Source organism: Mastigoproctus giganteus, chromosome 1 (genome assembly GCF_048544385.1).
Source record: "Mastigoproctus giganteus isolate SK-2022 chromosome 1, ASM4854438v1, whole genome shotgun sequence".
NCBI classification, from domain to species: Eukaryota; Metazoa; Arthropoda; class Arachnida; order Uropygi; family Thelyphonidae; genus Mastigoproctus; species Mastigoproctus giganteus.
In genome coordinates this window covers 98048633-98072279 of record NC_143575.1, presented here as the reverse complement: position 1 = coordinate 98072279, position 23647 = coordinate 98048633, and the positions used below count along the sequence as shown (strand labels likewise).

General features: G+C 34.7%; 1 protein-coding gene across 2 annotated transcripts in view; it reads right to left on the bottom strand.

Annotated features, from left to right (window-relative positions):
* The window catches only part of Hacl (2-hydroxyacyl-CoA lyase), a 182099-nt gene that overhangs the window by 119001 nt on the left and 39451 nt on the right, over positions 1-23647 (bottom strand). For both annotated transcript variants that reach the window (XR_016547389.1, XM_090381322.1), the window contains exons 5-7: positions 22494-22566; positions 15300-15377; positions 1071-1278 (exon numbers count right to left, since the gene is read on the bottom strand). Coding sequence is in view for 1 of the 2 variants with exons in the window: in XM_090381322.1 (XP_090237448.1) it covers positions 1071-1278; positions 15300-15377; positions 22494-22566 (359 nt within the window). In the remaining variant the exon portion in view is untranslated. The remainder of the gene's footprint in view (positions 1-1070; positions 1279-15299; positions 15378-22493; positions 22567-23647) is intronic.

Genomic DNA, 23647 nt, shown 5'->3' with positions numbered 1-23647 from the left:
CATTAAAGACTTCATCAAAAATGGCTTCATAACTAAGGAAAAAAGATAGGGTATATGGAATAAGGCTATCATGGCAGACTACTACTGGTGTTGAAAATGGTTCATGTGATGAGCACAAAATAATTTTAAAAAAATAAAAAAAGTGCAAATTCATTCATCTACAAAAGAAAACCTCTGCTGAATCATTAAGTACTGATTTAGTGAGAAGACTGGGTATGTTACCATTTGTCATAACCTGTACTGAAGACAGTCTGCAGAATGTTCAAAATGCATTGACATAAAAAGTTTAAAGAAGTTTGGTGAATGCTGAAAATAATTTTATTCAATGATAAATGTTTATATTGTAGATATTCTTTAAAATAAACACCTTCTGCAACCACACATCTGTTCTATTGTGCCTGCCTAAATGCATTTGGGCAGTTTGTTTGACTGGATATCTTAAATTGCCTCATATCATTTCATGTCCTCTTAATTTTTGGAATATCCAAAAGTCACTTGGTACCAAATCAGATGAATAAAGTGGGTAATGAGGTGAATAATGTGGTATAATAGGAATGCTTTTGTTGGTAAAAAACTGTTTTTCAGTCACACATTTAAAATTTTGTCATTTTCAGTACACCTGGCAAAAAAAAAAAAAAAAATCACTCAGCAGCTTTCTGCTAGACTTTGTAACAACGAAATTAAAACTTGGTGTGGGTGTGAATGCCCAAAAGATGTTGCTGTAAGCCCCACTTGCCATCTTTTAGATTATAAGATCATTAATTTAATCTTTTTGATCAAACCTGGTATATAATTTGCTAGTTACCAAATTTTACTTTTCATTTTATGCAACATATTGACAGGACAGAGCAAAATCAATTGCTCAATTACAGAAGTAGAATCAGTACCTAAAAATTCAACCTACATGTATAAAAAAAAAAAAAAAAATTTTTTTTTTAACAAACATATACCAGTGTTACTAATCATGAGAATTGGACATTTGCCATTAACAGAATGTTTTAACTGTCAATTAAATACAGATTTTAAGTTTTACATCAGAAATATAAAGCAATGTATTTTATGAAAGATACCTTTGCCAATGATAACTAAAGGTCTTTTGGCAGTAATAAGTATATCTACTGCTTTTCTAATGTCATCTGGTGAGGCTAAACAAGGAGGAGGATCTGGACATTTTGAAACAAATGGAACATCTTTTGACATAACTTCATTAATGACAAAATCAGCTGGTATATCTATATAACAGGCTCCTGGTCGTCCATACAAACTATAACGAACAGCCTACAAAATAATTCATATTAAAATTTTTACTCTAGAACCAATACACAACTAATAAAACAGTGAAATAATGTTTAAATTGATAATGGTAGCAGATGGCCTCTCAGATCCATCACTGAAATGATACTGTGCATTAATCACCTTTTTCAAGATTTATGGCAGTTGTCCTAAATATACTTGAGTAATTTAGGAAGTGTCAAATGTAATTTGATTTATTAGTTATTAAGTGAAATATGCTGATATGAGGCAAAAGTAGTTATTGCAATTATGTTTATTTAGTTTTATGCAAAAAAATATGGCTGTTACATTATCATCAGACAGAATGTTTTATGATTGAATTATTACATAAAATAGGCAACACTACATGTATATCTAATATACAGGGTGGTCAAAGTCTTGCACCAGTTTTAAATTTTAATAACTAAAGATATACAAAAAAATGGAACTATTTAGTAAAAATAGTTCCATTATTTTTATATCTTTAAGTCTTAAAGTTTTATTCTTAATGCAGTTTTTAATTATTAAACTTCAACATGGCTGCCATCATTGTTGACTGATTTGGGGTCTCCCAGAGATCGTGGTTTGTTATTAACTGATCCAGTTTCTTTAAAATTTTTCATCCATCTACTTATTGACTTTTAATGGGGTGCATCTTTTTTTTTAATGAGTAGTGAACTTTCTTTTCACAGCTGTTATTAATTTAAACTCTGCAAGCCAAAGCACACAGTGAACTTTTTCTTTAATTGTCGTCATTTGGAGTCATTCAATAGCTGCAAATAAAAGAGAAACTGATAAAATATAAAATAAAAATACAACAAAAGAAAAATCAGATTTATATGGATGAAATTATTATATAAAAAAACTTTAAGACCTGAACTTTCATATAATTTTTACTAAACAGTTCTATCATTTGTATAACTTTAGTTATTAAAATTTAAAACTTGATGACCAACCTGTACACAAAAAGATTTCATCAAAAAGTTCAGTGAATGTTAAAAATAATTAATTTTATTCAATGATAAATTAATACATTGTTAATGTTCTTCAATATAATCTTCTCCTGAAATCACATCCTTGTTCCATCATGCCTGCCACTGTTCAAAACATATTTGTAAATCTTTCATGAATGCATTTAGAAGGGCCATCACTTTTGATTGGATTTCTTGAATTAACTTGGATCATTTTCCTTTCATCACCTGTTTTAATTCTGGGAATAGCCAAAAGTTGCATGATGCCAAATCAGATGAATAAGGTAGGTTCAGCATACCAGGAATGTTTTTCATAAACATGAATATTTTTTTGTATGTTGTTCAAATCTTGTAATTTTCAGTAGATTCAATATATGTGAAAAACAAGTTCACTCAAAGCAGTTTTCTGCTATCCTGGCATTAACAATAGCTCTTCTCAGCTTTTTTTACATTCAACACTGTTTGTCTACTTTTTTTGCTGGTACACTAATCACTGACTTTTTGTATGTTCATTCATAATACTGAAAATATGTTTACTTTAAATTAATCATACCTTTCTAAAATTTTTCATTTTTTTTTTTTAATAACATGTAAAAAGATAGTACAGTAAGTGTACAGGCTTTCAACTTACATATAAACCATTGCCTCAAACATTGCAAAATAATACTGAAAAAAAATTTTAAAAAACCAGTCCACAAAAAAGGGGCCCCACAACTGGTGGGACCTTTACAATTGGTTTCCCAGAAAGAAGTATAATGGGAGTTTACTATGTACAGGGTGATTCAGGAGGAATAGTAAATATTTTGGAAGGTTATAGTATCGATTATTCTGAGTAAAAAAGTTTGTATAAATATGTGTCCAATTCTCAATGGATAAGGAAATACAGCTGTTTGAAATTGTCACGCACAGCTCCCTGAATAGATGTGACCAAGAAGCAGTTATAACCTGAAGCTGTTTGGTGTTAGAAGTGTTGTTAAGAACATCTTCACACATGCTGAATATGCCGATATAGTGTTTGTCTACGGTTTTTGTGGTGGAAGTGCTACTGCTGCTTGTAGAGAATACCATCGACGGTTTCCTAACCGCAGAATACCGGATTCAAGAGCATTTACACCACAATGCGTGACTGTCATGCAGCGTGGTTTACACCCAATGCTCATATTTCTTCTGAATGTGCAAATGAACAAAATGTGTATGAAAAGAACACATTCTTCAGTCAGTAGAACTTAGTCCTACTATTAGCACACAAAGAATTTCTACACGTAGAGTATGGCAAACATTACAGCTAGTATTCATTTCACATACAGTGGGTGCAACACCTTCAACCAGGAGACGACACCCGGTGGTGATGGAAATTTTGTTGGTGAATAAATGCTAATCGCAAATTAATTCCATTAATATTGTTCAGCGATGAAGCTACTTTCACCTGTGACGATATCAACACCCATAACTCTCATAGGTGGTCAGATGAAAATCCACATGCCACTGTAGAAACAAATTTTCAACATCGCTTCTCTGTAAATATGTAGTGCGGTATCATCGACAATCAATTGATTGGGCCTGTTGTAATACAAAATCTTCTTACAGGGCCCATTTACTTAGAATTTCTGCAAAATCAACATCCACTACATTGGAGGATGTTCCCTTGGCTACAAGGATTGGTATGTACTTTCAGCATAACAGAGCTCCTGCACATTATACCCATCTGGTGATACAATATCTAAATCGAACTTTGAACTTTCCCTGAACAATGGATCGGCCACGGTGGTCCCCAAAGCCTCACTCCATTAGAATTTTGTTTGTGGGGATGGATGAAAAGCGCAGTATACAAAGAAAAGGTGAATACAAGAGACTAATTGCTTGCACACATTTTGAATACTGCTGCCTTCATAAAGGAACACCAAGGTGACCTCAGAAGAACAACACGTCATACCACCACAAAAGTTGCTAAGTGCATTGAGGTTGGCGGTAGGATTTTCGAACATTTATTGTGAACTGTAAAAACTTCGTCAATTATTTGTGCTTTGTATCATTCAAAAAGTCAATAATTACAAACAATAAGTAATGTATTGTTCTTTAATACCTCTCATAATGGCTTTGTGCATGCCAGTTTCAAACAGCTGTATCTCCATATCTATTGAAAATTGGACACATGTTTATATGAACTTTTTTACTCAGAATAATCGATACTATAACCTCCCAAAATATTTACTATTTCTCCTGAATCACCCATATATTTACATACAATGGGTGCAACACACATATATAAAATATATAAGTAGAAATGTATCCAAATGTATAATGCTACATTTTTGAGCACTGAATTTTCAAATTTTATAAATTTGAAAATGGAAGAAAAGTTTTGTGACTGTATTTTATGTTTATAATGTCTTTACATTTTTCCAGTAATAAAAAAATATTGTTTATTATTTTTGTTTATTATTGTATAATTTATTATTGTTTTTGAAAATAATAAATATGAAAAACAACATTTTTATATTTCCAAATATATTTAAATATTATCAAAAATTTTTTTTAAAATACATTTAATAAGTATTTCAATCGAATAGCAAAATGCCAAGCATAGCTGTCAGCTGTCCAAACACATGTTCCAAACAGAATTAAAAAAAAAACAAAAACACACAGGGTGTCACCATGTTTGTTATTAGTACAGTCAGTCCTCGTATAACACGACAGTTGTGTTCCTAGAAACCCTCGTGCAATGCAAAATCGTGCGATATGAACAACAGGCCCTATGGGAAAAATAGGATTACCGTATTTCCCCACGTATAAGACGCACCTTTTTTCGAAAAATTTGGGGTCTAAAAACTGGGTGCGTCTTATACAGTGGTTGTAGATTTTTTTTACTTGCATTTCCTGCTTTTTCGCGCTTGTTGTCTTTGCGCTCATTGTTTCACACTTGTTACCAGTATATTAGGTAACGTTTTGCCACTGTCTGCCCAGAAATGGCTCAGAAAAGATTTTCGTATACAGTGCTGAATTCAAGTTAAAAGTGATCCAGTTTGCAAAAGTGAATGGAAATCGTGCTGCTGAATGTAAGTTTGGTCCTCCTCCAACTGAGAAAACAATCCGAGACTGGCTATGGGAAGAAGAAACCCTACTGAAAACGCCACCGCAGAAGAAGGCCATGAGAGGAAAGTCAGCAAAATGGCCTGATTTAGAGAGGGAATTGAAGATATGGATTGAGGAGCAAAGGGCAATTGGAATTCCTGTGTCCACAAAGATGGTTCAGCATGAGGCAAGAAGAATTGCTGATGAAAAAGAAGTTACTGATTTCAAAGGAGGACACAATTGGTGCTTCAGGTTCATGAAACAGAATGGACTAAGCATGCATACACGCACCAGACTTGCCCAAAAGATGCCTGAAAGCTATGAGCAGAACGTCCTTGAATTTCATTGTTTTGTCATTCAATGTCGGAAGACACATCAGTTTGAGTTGGGACAGATTGCAAATATGCAAATATAAATGGACGAAGTCCCCCTTCAATTTGATGTCCCAAGTAACAGAACTGTTGATAAGAAGGGGGTGAAAACTGTAACTGTGAAGACAAGTGGACATGAAAAGAGCCATTATACAGTTGTTCTAGCTTGTTGTGCCGAAGGAACCAAGCTGCCTCCTATGCTGATTTTCCAACTCAAAACAATGCCAAAAGAAGACATTCCTCGAGGAGTGATTGTCCACGTTCATGACAAGGGTTGGTTGGATGGATCAGGATGGGATGAAGATCTGGTTTGAGAAAGTTTGGAGCAGGAGACCAGGTGGGCTCTTACGCAAACTTGCCCTATTGGTGCTTGATCAGTTCAGGGCACACATAACAAAAAACACAAAGAAGATTGCTGCAGAGCAAAAAACAAAACTTGCCATCCCAGCTCCAACCACTTGATGTCAGCATTAACAAACCCTTCAAAGCTGCCATGAGAGACGAATGGATGAAGTATTTTGGGGACAATTTGACACCAGCAGGAAGAGTGAAGAAACCAACTATAGGAGAAGTTTGTACCTGGGTGAAAAGATCCTGGGATAATATCAAGATTGAGATCGTTGTCAAGTCATTTAAGAAGTGTGGCATTTCAAATGCCATGGATGGAACTGAGGACGAGGCAATATATGAAGACAGTGATTCGTCATCAGACACAGATGAGGACAAGCTAACGGATGAGAGTTTTGACTGTGATGAGTTGTATGAATTTTATGATGAATAAAACTTGAGTTCAATAACTTTATGTAATACATTTTTTTTTTTCAAATTTCGGGCCCCTTATACATGGGAGCGTCTTATACGTGGGGAAATACGGTAGGTGCCAACCATTCAAGATTGAGCACACATTTGTAACCAAAACATTACCAAACACAATAAATAATCGTAATAAAATACTTACGTATTTTATTATGACTATTACGTAATAAAATATTGCTAATGCTTTTGCTTCTATCAAGAGCAAATTTGTTCTTTGTTTGATTTTCTATCCAAACAAATGACAGCTGTTCCATCTCTTCCAATTCTTTGTGTCTTGATCCAATAGATTTTAATTACACTTTGAGTTGTTCCTGCTATGAAAGTTGTTTTTATTTTCTTTACATTCTTTCTAATTCTCGGCGTTGCCTCATTTAAGCCTGTAGTACGTGCAATATCACATAGTCTTTCATTTCACTCAGTGTTTCACAATTTCATATTTCCCCGGTGGGACGGAGGCCAGTGTGATTTTGGCCATAAACGCTAGTATGAGGCATCTACAAATTTTCCCGGGTAAGAATTTTTGACCCAGTCTGCCTCTGTGTATCGATATTGCTTTTCTTTTTCTCTCTGAATCTGTAGTGTCTTCACCAGGACGCTTCCTGTTCACACCTTTTAAGAATTTTACTCATTTTTAGGGAATAAAGCACAATTACAAAATGAGGAGGCACGCTTGATACACATAAACAAAGCTGTACACATGTAGCAGCTGAATAAACAACACTGTAAAGGCAGAGACACACTATTAACACCTCACTAGCTCACATTTCTAAGGGTTACTACCATAAAACAATAAAAACAATTTCCAGTTGCATTTCTGCTAGTGGAATCTGTTATAAACTGGTAGTAAACTCGATCTAATTGCATTTACGATAATACCGATAGCTGGAATTGTGTGGGTTTTTACGTTATTATGGTGAAATGTGTTTCCCCTTCACTGATACTGTATAAAAACAAATACTGTACATTTTCAGAATCTTCTTTTCATTCCATGTTGCGTTCAGTTGGGGTGATTCCGCGTTTTACTGCCGCTTCTTGTAAACACAAAGGTGAATCGTGCATAAGCAAATTTGGTTCGTGTTATATACGATATCATTCCCCTATTTATAAATCATGTATGATCGAATTTGTGTAGTATAAACACGTGTTATATGAGGACTGACTGTATTAGCCATTCAGCACAAGGAAGCCACAGGCTTTGGCTGCACCAGCCAAAAAAAAGTAGATTAGAACACAAATTATGCGCTTCCCTCCTCACGTAGATAACTATCCAGTTGACCTTTGAATTTCTTCAAACCGTCAGCCTCAACTACCTATAGTGGTAACTTGTTCCAGTAATCAAACAACTCACTGGCTAAAAGAAAACTTTCTATAATCTAGACTAAATTTCTTCCCTTGTAATTTGAATTTTTGACCCCTAGTTCTGGAATTCTTTATAACAGTGAAACTTTTGCCTTCATTCATTTTAAAGTCTTATAAACCTCAATCAGGTCCCTTCAAAGGTGCCCGGTTACCAAGCTCTGTAAGCCCACATAGTTGAAGTCTTTCCTCATACAGTTGCACTTTTGCTGAACTCACCAAATGAGTTGCCCATCTTTGGATCCTTTCAAGGAGCTCGATGTCTTTTTTAGGGATGAAGGTCTCCACACTTGGACACAATATTCCAAATGTGGCCTTAAAATTGCCTTATACAGTGATATCCTATCTCTAAATATTGTTTGATAAATCATCTGTAGTACCCCATGGGCTTTCTGGCCACCTGTTTATACTGTTCAATAAACTTCATAAATGTCGATATTGTAACTCCTAAATCCCTTTCTTCCTCTACTGCTTTTAATTAAACCCCACCAATTGTATAAGTTATATTGGAGTTGCTATTCTCCAAGTGTTAGTCCTTACATTTTGTTGCATTAAAATATAGCTGTCACTTTTTATTACCATTCTTGAAGGCTGTTCAAGTCATCCTGAAGGGGCACTACTTGGCACTGATCATTAATGACTCTTCCAATCATTACATTATTTGCAAATTTTGACATCACACCCTTTATCCCTTTGCTGATGTCATTCATAAAAATCAGAAACAAAGGTCCAAGAACCAATCCTTGGGGGACCCCACTTACACCAATCTGAAGAATATCCATTAATCACAATCTTTTGCTCTGCAGCCAACACTGCAATCCATCTTAAAATCATTCCAGTAATCCCAACGCATTACAGCTTATACAGTAACTTCTCATTAGGAACTGTGTCAAATTGCCTTGCTAAAATGTCTCATACAGCTAAATAGCTTACCACGTTAGTTAAACATGTAGTGTGTCTTCAGAATGCCATTTCTAACTAAATATCCCTGGATTGCACTCTTGATTACTGCCTTTAAGATTTTACGTACCACTGAAGTTGGACTAACCAGTGTGTAGTTACCTTTGTCACCCTTAGAATCACCTTTATGTACTGGCTATATGTTAACATTTCTCCAAACCAAAGGAATCTCTCCCAGGTTCAAAAATGCCCTCACAATTAACCTCAATGGCTCAACTACACCCCTGACTTGCTCCCTCAAAATTACTGGATATCATCTCCAGGAGCCTTATTTGCTTTTATGCTTGAAAGTTTTTCTAACAGTCATCTGTAATTGCAAAATTACTAATCTCATATGACTAAGCTTCACTTGCATAGCCTCTTCTCAGCATAGTCTTTCTTCAGTAAAGACAAATGTAAAGTACCCGTTCAATTCATCCACAACATCAGTTGAGTTGTCCAAGACTGTCTCACACCCAGTGCACAAGGGTCTGAGCTGATTTGTTTTCTCCTTTGTATTCACATACATTTGTATGTGAATACAAAGGAGAAAACTCTCTTTATCCCCATTCTTTGATCTCTTAACCAGTACTTTCGCATATACAGCCTTGGCTTCCCTAATCTTATCTGTTTGTTTGTTTATTTGGTTTTTAGGAGCATTAGCAACTAAGGCCATATTGCTCCGGGGATGTGCGGTGGTCATTCCCTGACCTTTCCACATCCTCCGTATTTGGTGATCACGGGCTCGAACCCCGGTCTAATCAAGAAGCGTGTGCTACGCACTGCTGCTCCTGCCCACCTGGCTACGGGGGCGCCTCTTATCTGTGATACTATTACAGATTAAACTGTAGCTGTTGTAGGCCTCAATACTTTTCACTGTTCTATAACCTTTCCATGCTGTCTTTTTCTACTCTATTTTAGAATTGGCCAGATCTGTATTCATCCATCCCAGCATCCTCATGTTATATTTTCTTAAATGGTATGCATGCATTCATGGCTTCTGTGTTTCTAATTCTCTGTCTTTAAAGGTATTCCATGATTCTAATGTATTTGTATTCCTCCTCTGCAATCTGCCCAAATAACAGATGATATGTAGCACTTTAAACAACCATAGTTCCCTTTTCTGAAATTAAAACTTGTGCATTTACCTTTAGCCACTGCAATATTTTCCTTCATCTTCCAGCTATTGAATGCATGATCACTACCAGCCCACGGTTCTTGTATTTCAAGCCTTGTGATACCATCTGATTCTTAAGTAATGATGAGGTCAAGAATATTCTTACCCTAGTACTTTCTCTAACATGCTGGTACAAATAATAACCATCTAATTTATTTCAAAATTTTGTTCCTCATGGTGAGTTTCCCCTCCCACTTATTCTAATCAATTAGGGGCAGATTGACATCACCTATAATAAGGCATTCACACTTACTTGCCCATTCAATTTGTGTGTGGATACTCTTGTCACACTCTCACCTGTGGTTGTCATCATCGTTATGATGACCACAGGTGAGACATTAAAAGACATTAAGAGCCAACGACTTGTACATATACAATCAAACAACCTAATTCATAATAATAAGAGTTGAGGATCTGGCATTATATAATCTGAATAAATATTTCCCAAATGTGGCATCAATAACATTCAAATGATTATATATAAACATTGAAAAAGATCTGAAACCATGAAAATTGCACTTATGCTGAAAGCATATTTTGTTTTGACATATTTAATCCATTACATATTCGCTTGGAGTATATCAATGCTTGACATTTTACTATGCATTGCAATACCAAATGTAATTTTTTCAAATTTTTTAGTGAAAAAAATAAATGCAATTTTATTTTTTAATTAAAAATTACATTTCAATTTAAGAAAACACAAATCAAAATAACAAGTGTTTTTTAAACCTCTTATATTGAAGAAACAATGGAAGAAACGATGTTATATAATAATTCAAACAAAAATTAGTAACACCTAATGTTCCACAGCAATAGTGCCAGCTATCCAAGCAGGCTTCTTTACACAAAGCTGAAAACACAAAATACAAATTGTGGTGCATACTCTGTTACACCATTCCACATATAATTCTGATTAAACAATAACATCTTTCTGCCAAAAAAACCATTAAGTAAGACTGTCATGAGTAAGTCAAGCAGAGTAGAACATTAATCTTGAACTGATGAGTAATATAAAATAGATATTTTGCTATCTATTTTATATAGATGTCTATAAGGTTCCATCCTACCACTTAGGGTTTAAGCAAACTGATATTCATCAAATTGGTGAACTGTAGCATACAATGACCTTATTATTTTCATGACACGTGTGATCACAAGTTATAAGCAAAATTACTTATAATTATTAGTTTTTTGGGAGGAATAACATTATTACAATTTTGGCAGGGTACTTTTACATTATAAGGCAATGTAAAAATTCCCTAAATGTTTAACTCTAAGCATTTTTTTTTTTTTTTTTTTGTGAACATTCTCAAAAAGTGGAGTAGGATTAAAACAAGTCAATCTCTACTTATCACAATATTACATATTTTACCATTTAAATCCTTCCCATGCATATCTTCAACAAAGTTCATAAAAATAGTACAATACACAGTGGCCCACAATATGAGAAATCTGGGTAACTCTGATTTAACATGTTAACTATGCAGCATTAAAAAAAAAAACTGCTATGTTCAGCCTCCATTCATATAATGAAAATAGAAAAATCACTTTTCTTAGGTTTTTTTTTTGTGAAACAGCCCTCAGATGTCACAAAGCCCAACTAAAAAAAGTTCACTGCCTAAAAGACACGTATTGACTGTCTCATGGCACGTGTCCTGTATCAATTGTTTACATGTGCCATTTATTTAAAAAGCAGATATGAGTTTTCAAACTTGTGTGGTGCAATATAAATAGCAATAAAAAGAATACAATCATATAAACCAGTAAAACGTATTTAATAGATAACACAATAAAGAGACAACTGTCTCAAAAGCTTCTATTGTATTTTACTGTGTTATCTATTAAATACGTTTTACTGGTTTATATCATTGTATTCTTTTATAGCCATGGACCCCAGTACACCAGGCCTATTTGTTATAATAAATAGTAATTATCTCAGCTCATGGGGAAAAAAATAGAGCATGATTCTTGTGTGAGATAAAATTTGAACACTCCAGGCTACCCACTTGAAACAAACATATGGTACACATCAGCATTAGTAGAGGCATATGATGCAAGAAAGCAAGCTTATACAGAAAAAACAAAACAAAAAACAACAAAAAAACTTCCCATTTCACCCATCCCATTCACTCCAAAAGTTCATCCACTTTTTCCTTGAATTTATTTAAGCTATCAACTTCCACGAAGACTGATGGAAGCTTGTTCCAGCAATCAACTACCCGCTGGCTAAAGGCAAATTTCTGCACTTCTCTTTGACAACTGCCTTTCCTCAATTTCAGTTTATGCCACCTCAGGTTTCTAATCTGGGCAAGAGGAAGAATTCCAACAGCAATGAGCCTGCTCAATCCATTCAAGGCCTTATAAACTTTAATTAGATCACCTCATGTGTGCCTAGTCTCCAGACGCTGCAATTTGCAGAACTTAAGACTTGTTTCATAAGAGCACCCCTTTGTTCACTCACTAGTCTTGTTGCCCTTCTCTGTACTCATTCTAGCAATTCTACATCTTTCCTAAAATGAGGCCTCCAGATGCATATGCAGGTGTGGCCTGACCACTGCCTTATACAAGGGGATAATCACCTCCTTATATCCCTGCTAGCAAAATTTCAATATATCATTGACAAGACCCCATGACCTGCTCTGGCAGCCTGCCTGCACTGCATAGAAAACTTCATATCTGACTGCACAATTACCCCCAGGTCTCTTTCATTTTCTACTAACCACAGAGTTGGTACATCACTCTGGAGTTTCATCTACCCATATGCAATACTTTGCATTTGTCAATGTTAAACTTCAGTTACCACTTTTCATCATGTGAAATGTTTGACAGGATTCTATGATAAGTATAAGCAAAAGGAGAATAATTATGCACATGTAAAGGTGTTTACAAGGACTTGGACAAATTTTTGCTTGTAAAAGTTTATATGAACACAACCATAATTTTAGTATTTAAATGAGAATATGAATATTTTTAAAAATTTTATCTTTATTAGATGAGACAGTTCCATGTAATTCAGAAATATAATACTTTATTATATTTGCACTACTGCATATTTTCAAATGTGTCATACTGTTCTCCCTCTAGAATATAAATTAGCTAGGTAATCTTTGCAGTGCATTTGCATTTCAGGCACATTTGATTTTTTCGATTGAATTTTCATTTTCTGTGATTAAAGAAGAGTGAAAAGTAAATAATTAACCTGTATCCTGTTAATTACAAATTGATTAACTAATAATATATATTTCAAGAAAGATTTGTATTCACACAGAAGTAGTTGTGATGTAAGGCTGAAACAAACACTATTTATTACTTTTTCAACAGTCACCAGACAAAATAACACATTTTGCCACCTCTCAATACACTTCCACAGGCCAGTTTTCTAGAAGTCCTTTGACTGTCGTTCAAATCGCAACTCAGCAGCAGGAAAAATGACCTCATCAGCAGAAAAGCGTTTTACACAAAAAAAGGACTTTGGGGCAGGAAAGAAGAAGAAATGTAAGGATGCAAGGTCGGGGGGGGGGGAGAATAAGTAGGATGCAGCAAAAACAACTGGACATTTTCAAAATTCAACCCACTTGCATCACAAGTGGGACCAATTTCAGCCCCATTAGTGTATTTGATTCCCGAATAGCAGTAGTAGAGGGAAGAATGTTTGCAACAAATTTAGGGGTTCATGTATTTAATGGTGACATGGGCCACAAACCACAGTCAAATCAAGGACATATACTATTACATTCTACACTGCCCACTCGGATATATGTCAGGCCTGTTTGGGCTCTTAAAGTGGCACCTTTCTGTTAGGCACTTCAGCACAGATATGCACATTCAACATTAGCATTAGTTCAGGGCATATGATGCAAAAGAGCAAGCTTATAGAGCATCAACTAAAAAAAAAAAAAAAAAACACATTCCCATTTCACCCATCCGGTCACGTCACTACAAATGTTTGTCTAGTTCAGCCTTAAATTTATTTAAGTTATCAACTTCCACAACAGATGGAAGTCTGTTCCAGTAATCAACTAACTGCTGGCTAAAGGCAAACCTTGTATATCCACTCAACAACTGACAAAGAATCTATGAATTTGAATCTATGCCCCTTCTGAGCAAGTGAAGTATCCCATCAGCATTGAGCCTGCTCAAATCATTCAAGGCCTTGTACCTCAATAAGATCACCTCACAGGTGCCTAGTCTCCAGATGCTGCAACTTGCAGAATTTAAGCCTCTCGTGGTAAGGGAACCTCCTTTCTTGTTGCCCTCTCTGTACTCGTTCTAGCAACTCTACATCCCTCCTAAAATGAGGCCTCCAGACCTGTACGCAGAACTCAAGGTGTGGCCTGACCATTGCCTTATACAAAGGTATAATCACCTCCTTGTCTCTGCTAGAAAAATTCCTATATATCATTGACAAAACTTCATGACCTACTCTGGCAGCCCATCTGCACTACTCAGAGAACTTCATATCCAACTGCACAATTACTCCCAGGTCTTTTTCGTTCTCCACCTCCCTGAGCATAGTACCACACAGTTGGTATGTTTTTCTTGGGTTACTGCTACCTATATGCAGTACTTTGCATTTGTCAATATTAAAATTCAGTTGCCAATTCTCAGCCCATCTGCCTAACTTTTCTAGATCCTGTTGCAGTAGCATACTGTCTTTACTATCATTAACAACCCTGCCATCTTTGTATCATCTGCAAACCTGGACATTAAGCCAGATATACCTTCATCGATATCATTAATAAATATACAAAACAACAATGGGCCCAGCACCGAACCTGGATGACTCCACTAATAACATTAGTCCACACAGAGCAGTGTCCATTTATTACCACTCTCTGCCATCTCCCACTCAACCATCCCTTTATCCATTGCAGCATACTGAAAAAAGCAGCATAACGAAACATGAAGTGTTTCATTAACTATTATTAGGATAATAGTTAATTAGGATTGAGTCCTGACTTTTTTCCAGAAGGGTAGGGTTAATCTCATCCCTTGATGGGATGAATGTCTTAATAAGTGAAATGACTCACTTAAAAACAGGTTTAAATATGTACCTTGATTATCATGTAATTTCTTAATGGTATGATTAAAAATCTTTTCACAAATACTTAGGTTACCTTACTTTTCAGACCATCTTTGTATTACTTATAAAGTAAGTCTATACAAAAAAAAAAAAATATCACTGTTACAAAATGCTATAAAATTAATAGCAGTCTTAGACAATACAATTCAAAAGAACAATGAAAATCTGATATTGCCATATAAGGAGAGTGCACAAACTGTGGATAATAAAAATAAAGAGAACAAAATTTTTTTGCATACTTTTTCAACATGATATGGAATCTGGAATATACTGCTTGGACGACAAGTATACTTTGAATACAGTCGACAAGCTTCAACCTGAAAAAAAAAAAAAAATTGAAAAATTGTTTAAGTTTAAAAAATAGAATAATAACTATAATTAAATATAATTAATATTTTCAAATAACAAACAACCAACCAACCAATTCTCATTTATATTTTAAAATGCACACAGCACACAACCCTAACTATTATAAGTGTAAGAACAATTTACTCAATACCAAGCACAAAAAATCTCATAGGTTCCAGAAACATTACCTTACTGTATAGTGATTTAGTTAATAGCTAACTAAACTATTTTAATATTCATGTGGTATAGGAGTGGTCATTACAGAAATCTAGATTCCATGTTTGGTGCTTTCCTTTGCAGATTCTTTCAATAAGACCGGGTGAATACTAGCTGTACTCTAGGTCTTACAAACTTTCAAGCAGAATAGTTTTTTTGTTAAAATCTTTTATGTAAACCCCAGGGTCTCAACATCTGGTGAGCATGGGCACACTCAAGGTTCTGAGTTGGATATCATCATTCTTCTCTTCCTTGGCGATTCCCTTCTGCTTCTCAATCACTCTCACTCTCTCAGGGTAACTCACAAATTTTTTTTTTTTTTTGGCTGGTGCAGCAAAAGCCTCAGGCTTCCTTGCACCATATGGATGATGACGATAATAATAATAATGTCAATATCATATATCTTAGTGATATTGGTATAATACCACCCAACTAAAATGGACTTTCTGCTGTAAAGATCAATAAAAAGTATCTATTCAGCTCACCATGACATCCATCAGACTAGCCACAATTCTGCCATTTTCGAGCATGTCCTATCTACTTACTCTTTTTCTCTTGTATTTATATATGAATAAAACTCCTTGTTACCATTCTTGACTCTTTTGGCTAATGCTTTATTATAATCAGACTTTGCCTGCCTGATCCCTTTTGCAATCTTATTACAACTGAACCTACAATTATTATATGAATCTGTTGCCCATTACTCTGTAACTGTCCAATACAGACTTTTTCTCTCCTATCACGTTCACTAAATAGTTTTTCATTAACCACTCAACTCTTTCAGGAGTAAATATTTTAATCTACATTTTTCATGTGTGGAATCTGGGGAATTCATAAATAAATCTGCATTTTTGAAGGTAATTTCAAGTACATTTCAAATAACTTGTCTGCTTAAGTACAAACCATTTTGAAATTTTTCAAGTACATGCTGCCATCACTTATCTATGTTTCCTGTTGGCAGATACAGTTTTAATAAATGGCATCAAGAAACAGCCATCAAAAATGTGAGTCATGTTATACGACATAACTAGAAGTTGATAAAACTGAATTAAGTGATAAATAAATAGATATATGATGTATTATTGCTTCAAAAAAAAAGCAAGTGTTTTTTTTTTTTAACAAAAAGTTTTTTTTTTTTTTTTTTACAAATTAGTTTCCTTGACAATAATTTTAATTTAATGGGAAATCAAGTCAAAATAGGTATAAATCAATATTTAAAAAAAAAAGCACAGTGTTCATTTTTACAAAATTTCATAAAGAAACTTGCCCTACAGAGCCCACTCCTATCAAAATCTCACTATAATTAAAGTACTATTTATATTACACATGCTTTTCAGGAAACTCACTCATGAATTTCCTGAAAAGCATGGTAATATAAATATATTATCCTCCATAGTATCCAACAGTTCTGAATAGAACAACCCATCACTAGTCTGCAAGTCTGCAATAATTATAGCAATACTGAAAACAATGTTAATGCTTTCTGTCAAGCTCCAGAGAGTATGCTACTTTTCAAGTCCCTAAATTTTTGAATTAATACAATGTTTTTTTTTTATAATCTATAACCAATGATGAAAGATGATCTATATATCTATACATATGAAATGTTTCGCTCAATTATAATTTAAAATAATTTTAAACTTTAATAGAATAAACATTATTGCTTAACTGAGATTGATGATGGTCAAGAACCTGAAGTATTGTAAGATAATCAATTAATAATGTAGTGTAAAAACTATATAATTATCAATAACTATTATTATTATGATTAGCCATATGGTGCAAGGAAGCCTGATGCTTATGCTGCACCAGTAAAAAAAAAATTTGAGTTACCCTGAGTGAGAGAGAGAGAGAGAGAGAGAGAGAGAGAGAGAGAGAGAGAGAGAGAGAGAGTAGAAGGGAATCATCAAGAAAGAGAAGAATGATGATGATATCCAGCTCAGCACCCTAGATGTGCCAAGCCCATACTCACCAGATGTGAGCCCCTGGGGTAAACAACTTACCAAACATACATCAAAATGATTACAACAGAGCAGATATGGTAACTTACAAAGTAATAGGGGTGGTAGTTTATGCCTATGTGGGAGGACTCTTATAGCATACACCTTTCCCATACACAGAGGGAGTACTAAAAGAATCTGGACAACTACGGGGCCCTCATAAGTATGACTTCTATCAGTAAGAAAAATCACAGTTAGGTCTAATCATCACAGTCACATTAAAAAGATACTTAAACAGGAAACAGATATAATGGAATTGCTGTTACTAGTCTGTTGCATTAAAGGTTTTTAAAATAAATCTCTCTCAGAAAACTTATTAATAGTATTATTTATTTAGCAGGTATAGGACAATGTTAAGAAAAAGTTGAGAGTAAGGATTAAATTTGAAAGCGAATGTAATTCTGCCCAGACGTGATAGAAAAGTTGTTGTTGTGGTAGTTTTTGCCGCAAGGGCTACTTAGGTCATATTGCGCCTCCCAAATCAATTAACTTTACATAGGATAACTGCCTGGGTAGCAGTTAGAAATGGTCATACATTTTAATTTGTTTTAAATAGAGAAAGAATTCAGAGAGATTTGCTTCTTTGCCTATGATGCTGTTGAGAGACAAAGGTTCTTGCAGATATGAAATGAAACTGAAAGGTGTGCTTCGGGCATTGTTGAACAATGCTACATTCAAGGAGTATATGTTTTACTGCAAGTGGTTGTAAGCAGTGTGTACACTGTGGGGAATCATTTCCTGTAAGCAGATAGAGATGCACAAGGTGTCTATTCAGGTTCTGGCTAGGATTACTACTTATTTTCTGTGATAGGAAAGAGTACATGAGGAGAACTTTGTCAATCAATTTAGCCATGGAGAAGCTGTACAATACCCATTAGGTAGAATTTTTTGAAGAATGGCCTGTGACTGTTAACAAGAGAGACTGTTTTCACAGGGATCAAACACACTAAAATAGAAAGAACACAAAAATATCTGCTGATGCTACTGAGGCAGTGTTAGATGGGTTAGAAAACTGCTAGCTTGGGAAGGGGGTCAATAAAAGAGAGATATACACAGAATAATAGATTACCAGCAGCTGTAGGCAGAGATGAAAGTGATTCTTGTAGTGCTCTTATTGGGACATGTAGCAACCAGGAAAGCAAAATTCCAGGGATTGACTACAACTTGAGAGTAGGTGGCACACACACAGCAGCAGAGCTATTCTGGATGTCTGACATCTGCATGTTGGGGGGAGGGAGGGAGAGAGAGAGAGAGAGAGAGAGAATCAATGTTCTTGATGTGATTATTAGCAGTGAGGCTTCATGCATTAAGAATATCAGCAGTATCATAAATTTTAAAGTCAATGTAATTCTTCCCAGGCATGATAGGAGGCAGAATATGATGAGACATGATGCAATATGCTGATGCGGAATTTGCTTAAACATATAACTAATTTCAAGGGTAAAGGGAAGGGATACTACTTTTGTAAAGACGACATAATGGCCTTAAACAGTTTTTTTTAAATTCTTTTTAGTAGAACAAACTGATGACATTACCAACTGCAAATTCTAACTGAGAAGCATTCAGGGAAGTAATCATAGAAGCTACTAAGCTTTTTATACCAACTAAGAAATGCTATTCAAGGCTTAGACCTAGATAGATGTCAGATGAACTGAGACAGAGAAGAAAAATGCATAGGATGATTATAAATTATCAGAGGATACATAAACCTATAGTAACTACAAACTAATCTGCAATCAGTCACTAATGGGATAGGCAAGCTAAGGCAGATTATGAGAAGTCTGTTTAAGAATGCAAAGAAAAGTAGCAAGAATCCTTTGTTTATGTTAATACTAGAAAGAAAGGGATGAACTACAATGACCCACTAGACATAAAAGGGCATAACTACTGATAATCCTGTTCAGATTGCTAACAAACTAAGTTAATATTTTGCATCTACATTCACATGTGAAGAAGTTTTTAGGGATGAGAATACCATACGTATACCAAGTAATAACTGGGAGCTAAAGGATTTTGTGATAAAGGTCAGAAAACCTTTGGCCATAAATATGAGAACATCCTTTGATTCAAGGGATGTCCTTACATATTCGAGATGTGCAGATCTCTTCTATTCACAAAGGGGATCATCAAAAGAGAAAGTGAGTAATTGCAGACTTGTAGACTTGACTTCATTGTTCCAAGAAAAAAAACTGGAGCTGGGGTTAAAAAGTACTGCAGGATCATCTTTACAGGAATTCAAGGATACAGAAATCAGAGCATGGGGGTTATCTTGGGGATGTTTTGTCTAACCAAACTGATTACCTATTATTACACGGTAAGAAAGGAACTGGATTAAAAAGGTAATTTTTGCATCATATACTTAAACGTTAGTAAAACTTCTAACAATATTCTGAATGAAAGACCCTAACCTAACACAGCCCATGAGAGCCCTCAGCAGGCCTTGCCGTCCTCCAGCATTTTACTTTCCTGTTTGCTGCACATCCTAACAGGAGCAGCATAAGAATCACTTTCACTTCTGCTTGCAGCTACTTGTAATCTGTTAGTCTGTTTATCCCCCCCAAAACTAGTATTTTTCTGACCTACCTAACACTGTCTCGATAGCATCGAGAAATATTTTTGCACTCCATCTATTTAAATGTATCCCATCCCTGTTTTTAGGAGCATTAGCAACTAAGGCCATATTGCTCCGGGGATATGCAGTGGTCAATCCCTGACCTTTCCGCATCCTCCGTATTTTGTGGTCACGGGCTCGAACCCTGGGTCTAATCAAGAAGCGTGTGCTACACACTGCTGCTCCTGCCCACCTGGCTACAGAGGCACCTTTCGAGCTAGTAGTAGTAGAGGAACTGATTGGAATAACTTTTCACTGTGCAGTAAAACTGATTTTAAACTTAACTGATATATAACAACAAATATATGCATTTATTAGGATTGGGTTCAATGCCCACTTTGTGGAGACTACTAATTTGCATTATCAATACTGTTAATGCAACTGTTCGCAAGCACAAAAACATGTCAACTAGTGTGGTAGTTTAATCCTTAAGTGCACCAGTGTCCCATTCTTAATAATTATATTAAGAGTAGGAGATCCAAGGATTTATGTAAAAAGTACAGGGCAATATTGAGAAAAAGCCATGAGTTAGGATTAAATTTGAAAGTGTGCAATTCTACCCAGGCCATAGGAGGGTGTACGTGATGAGACCCTTATCAATCAGTTATATCAGAGAGCCTGTGCAACGCTCATGAATTTTTCTTAACATGGTCTGTGCTTTTTAACTGTTTTCACGGTTAAAAACACGAGTAAAGAGGAGACATACTCCATTCTGAGTATTGTAAACAACTATAGAGGCTTCAATTTCAGGAAGGATATTGACTTTCTTGAAAGAGTACAAACAAGGGGCAAAAAGATAGTCATATAGGAAAAGAATCCAGTTCGGTAACCCACAAAGTATAGAAAACAGGCAGATGTATAAGGATCTCGCTGAGGTGTTTAAGACCTTAAAAGGATTGAGAAAACTTAATATGAGAGGAAGCATATTTTCTCTTTCTAGGAAACACATGCATTCAAATTAAGAAACGAAAATTGTACCAGATGTAAGAAATTTTGCCTTTAGTCAGAGAGTAATCAACTACTGGAACAATTTACCAACTAGCCTTGTAGAGTCAGAAAGCATATGTAAAATATGCCAGATTTTACAGAGTAAACTCTGTAAAATCTGGAACATTTTACAAAAAAAAAAAAAAAAAAAAAAAAAAACAGAAATATTAAGAAAGCAATCTGACACTCATGTAAAAAAACTGAATTTGCCTTGAAGAATCCATGCAAAAAGGTGACATTTCTCTCCTCATGAGATGCTTGCTGGTCTATCTTTTCCTTTAATCTGTTTTTTGCAATCATCACAAATTAAATTACACAGATAATGCAATGGTCTTAATTCTTACAGCAGAATATACTTGCCTTTGCATATTGTACTATTTTCAAAGAGGTGGTCTCTCCAAGAGGTTCACTTAAAATATGACTGCTATAACAGTCAGTTTCAGAACTAAATTGTTTCTCATTAAATAGCAGGTGGTTTCTAGTGACAACACCCAAATAAAAACAGTTGTAAAGATGTTAAATGTGAGCTGCCATGCTATATATGAAAGAACTTTTCAAAGCACTTTGTAATATAGCTAAAGCTATCTATTGACAGTGATGCAATACACCAAGGCAACTCACTACAAAGGCTAGTTCGTTCTACTGTGAGAATTAAGACTGTTACATTATCCATGAAGTTTAAATCCTGCTGTCCACAAAAACAGTGAAAGGATAAGATAGTAACTATAAATATCTGCAGATGTAAATACGTTCAGTTGTTTGTGCTTAATATTTACTGAAATGTGTTCCTCTAAAACTGCTTGACTACTAGGCATACCTCTCTAAAATCCAGAAAATTATAAAATCTGGCACCTGTCAATCCCCAAGGGTGCTGGATTTTAGAGAGTTTATCATATTTGGAAGAAAATAAATATAACTTTTTTTTCCAAAAAGCAGACACTATATAAGCAATACTTTCCTTTCATTGTAATGCAATTTTAATAGTAATATTAGCTTCAGTCATGTGAGGAAGATGTGCAATCATCATTGAAACAACATATTATTAAAATATTGTTTCTTTTACACTTATACTGTAATGCCTTTTTAACTAGTTAACAGTTACCGATGTGATGCCATTCAGAAATCACATCAGATGAACGGAATATGTAGAATTTTTCTGAGAACACTAAAAAAACTATTGAGCTATAAAAATATTGTAAAAAGCTGTCACAGTACTATTTTTCAATAACTTTATACCTATTGTAAAAATACACAAATCAAAATTCTTTTACCTGCGGAAATTCTTGAAATCCTCCACGTCCTTCATGTTCTTGTTTACAAGAACCACCGATTACAATGATTGGCCTTGAAGACAAAAATATATTTTAAATATTCTTGAAAAGAAGTGACTAGGTAATAAACATAAACACTGAAATATGTGGTAAAGTATCATCATGTTTAAATCTTGATCGCAATCCATTTAAATAGGAAAAAAAATTCTTACATCAAGTAAATATTACACTACAAAATAGATGAGGCTAATTTATTTTGTAAAAAATTGTATAAAAATTAAGTTTTAGTTTATGGGATTTCTGTCATTCCCTTGATCATAAACACTCATAGTAAATGCAAAAGTTTTTTTTTTCCTAAAAAAATAATGTCTATATAAACCTGAAACAGGCATGTGAATATAATGCAGAGTAAAAATTAGGACACAATGCAAGTTTGAAAAAACTAAAATGCCTACTGAGATGGTCTGTTTTTTTTTTTTTTTTTTTACCAGTTGAGCATTATTGTGCAAAGTACAGTAAACCCCCACAATTCGCGGGGGTTACGTTCCTGAGAAATGCCGCGAATACCGAAAACGCGAATACTGAGTTATGGTTCCCATAGTAATAAAGGGGTTTCATTCCAAAGTATGAAATATATAAGAAAAACTAGTTTAAAATTTTGTCTATGTATGTATTATATGTACCTTCATAATATGACTATGCACATAGTACATAGTGAAACGCAAGCATATGGCATCGACATGAAAATAAGAAACAATTTAATATTAAATTGTTTTAGATTTATTAGAAATTTATTAGAAGATTTATTAGAAATTAAATTTATTAGAAATTTCAAACAAATCTTTCAAACCAGCTAAAAAACTTATCCCGCCAGTGCTATCACCAGTTTCGCTAAAGTGTTGATAAAGGAGTTTTGCCTTTTCACGAATGATGAGTGAACTTAATGTAATTTTATTTTGAGTTTGGTCTTCTATCCACAGATTTAAAGCTTTTCCATTTTTTCTAATTTAACATCACGAGTTACAGAGCAAATTTTTGAAGCAATTAGCGTGTTTTCACGGACACTACGGCGGATTTTTCCCCCCGATTTCTTGATTGATCGTACCGTTGACTCATTGATTTTATAATGTTTTGCCACTGACAAGACACTTTCA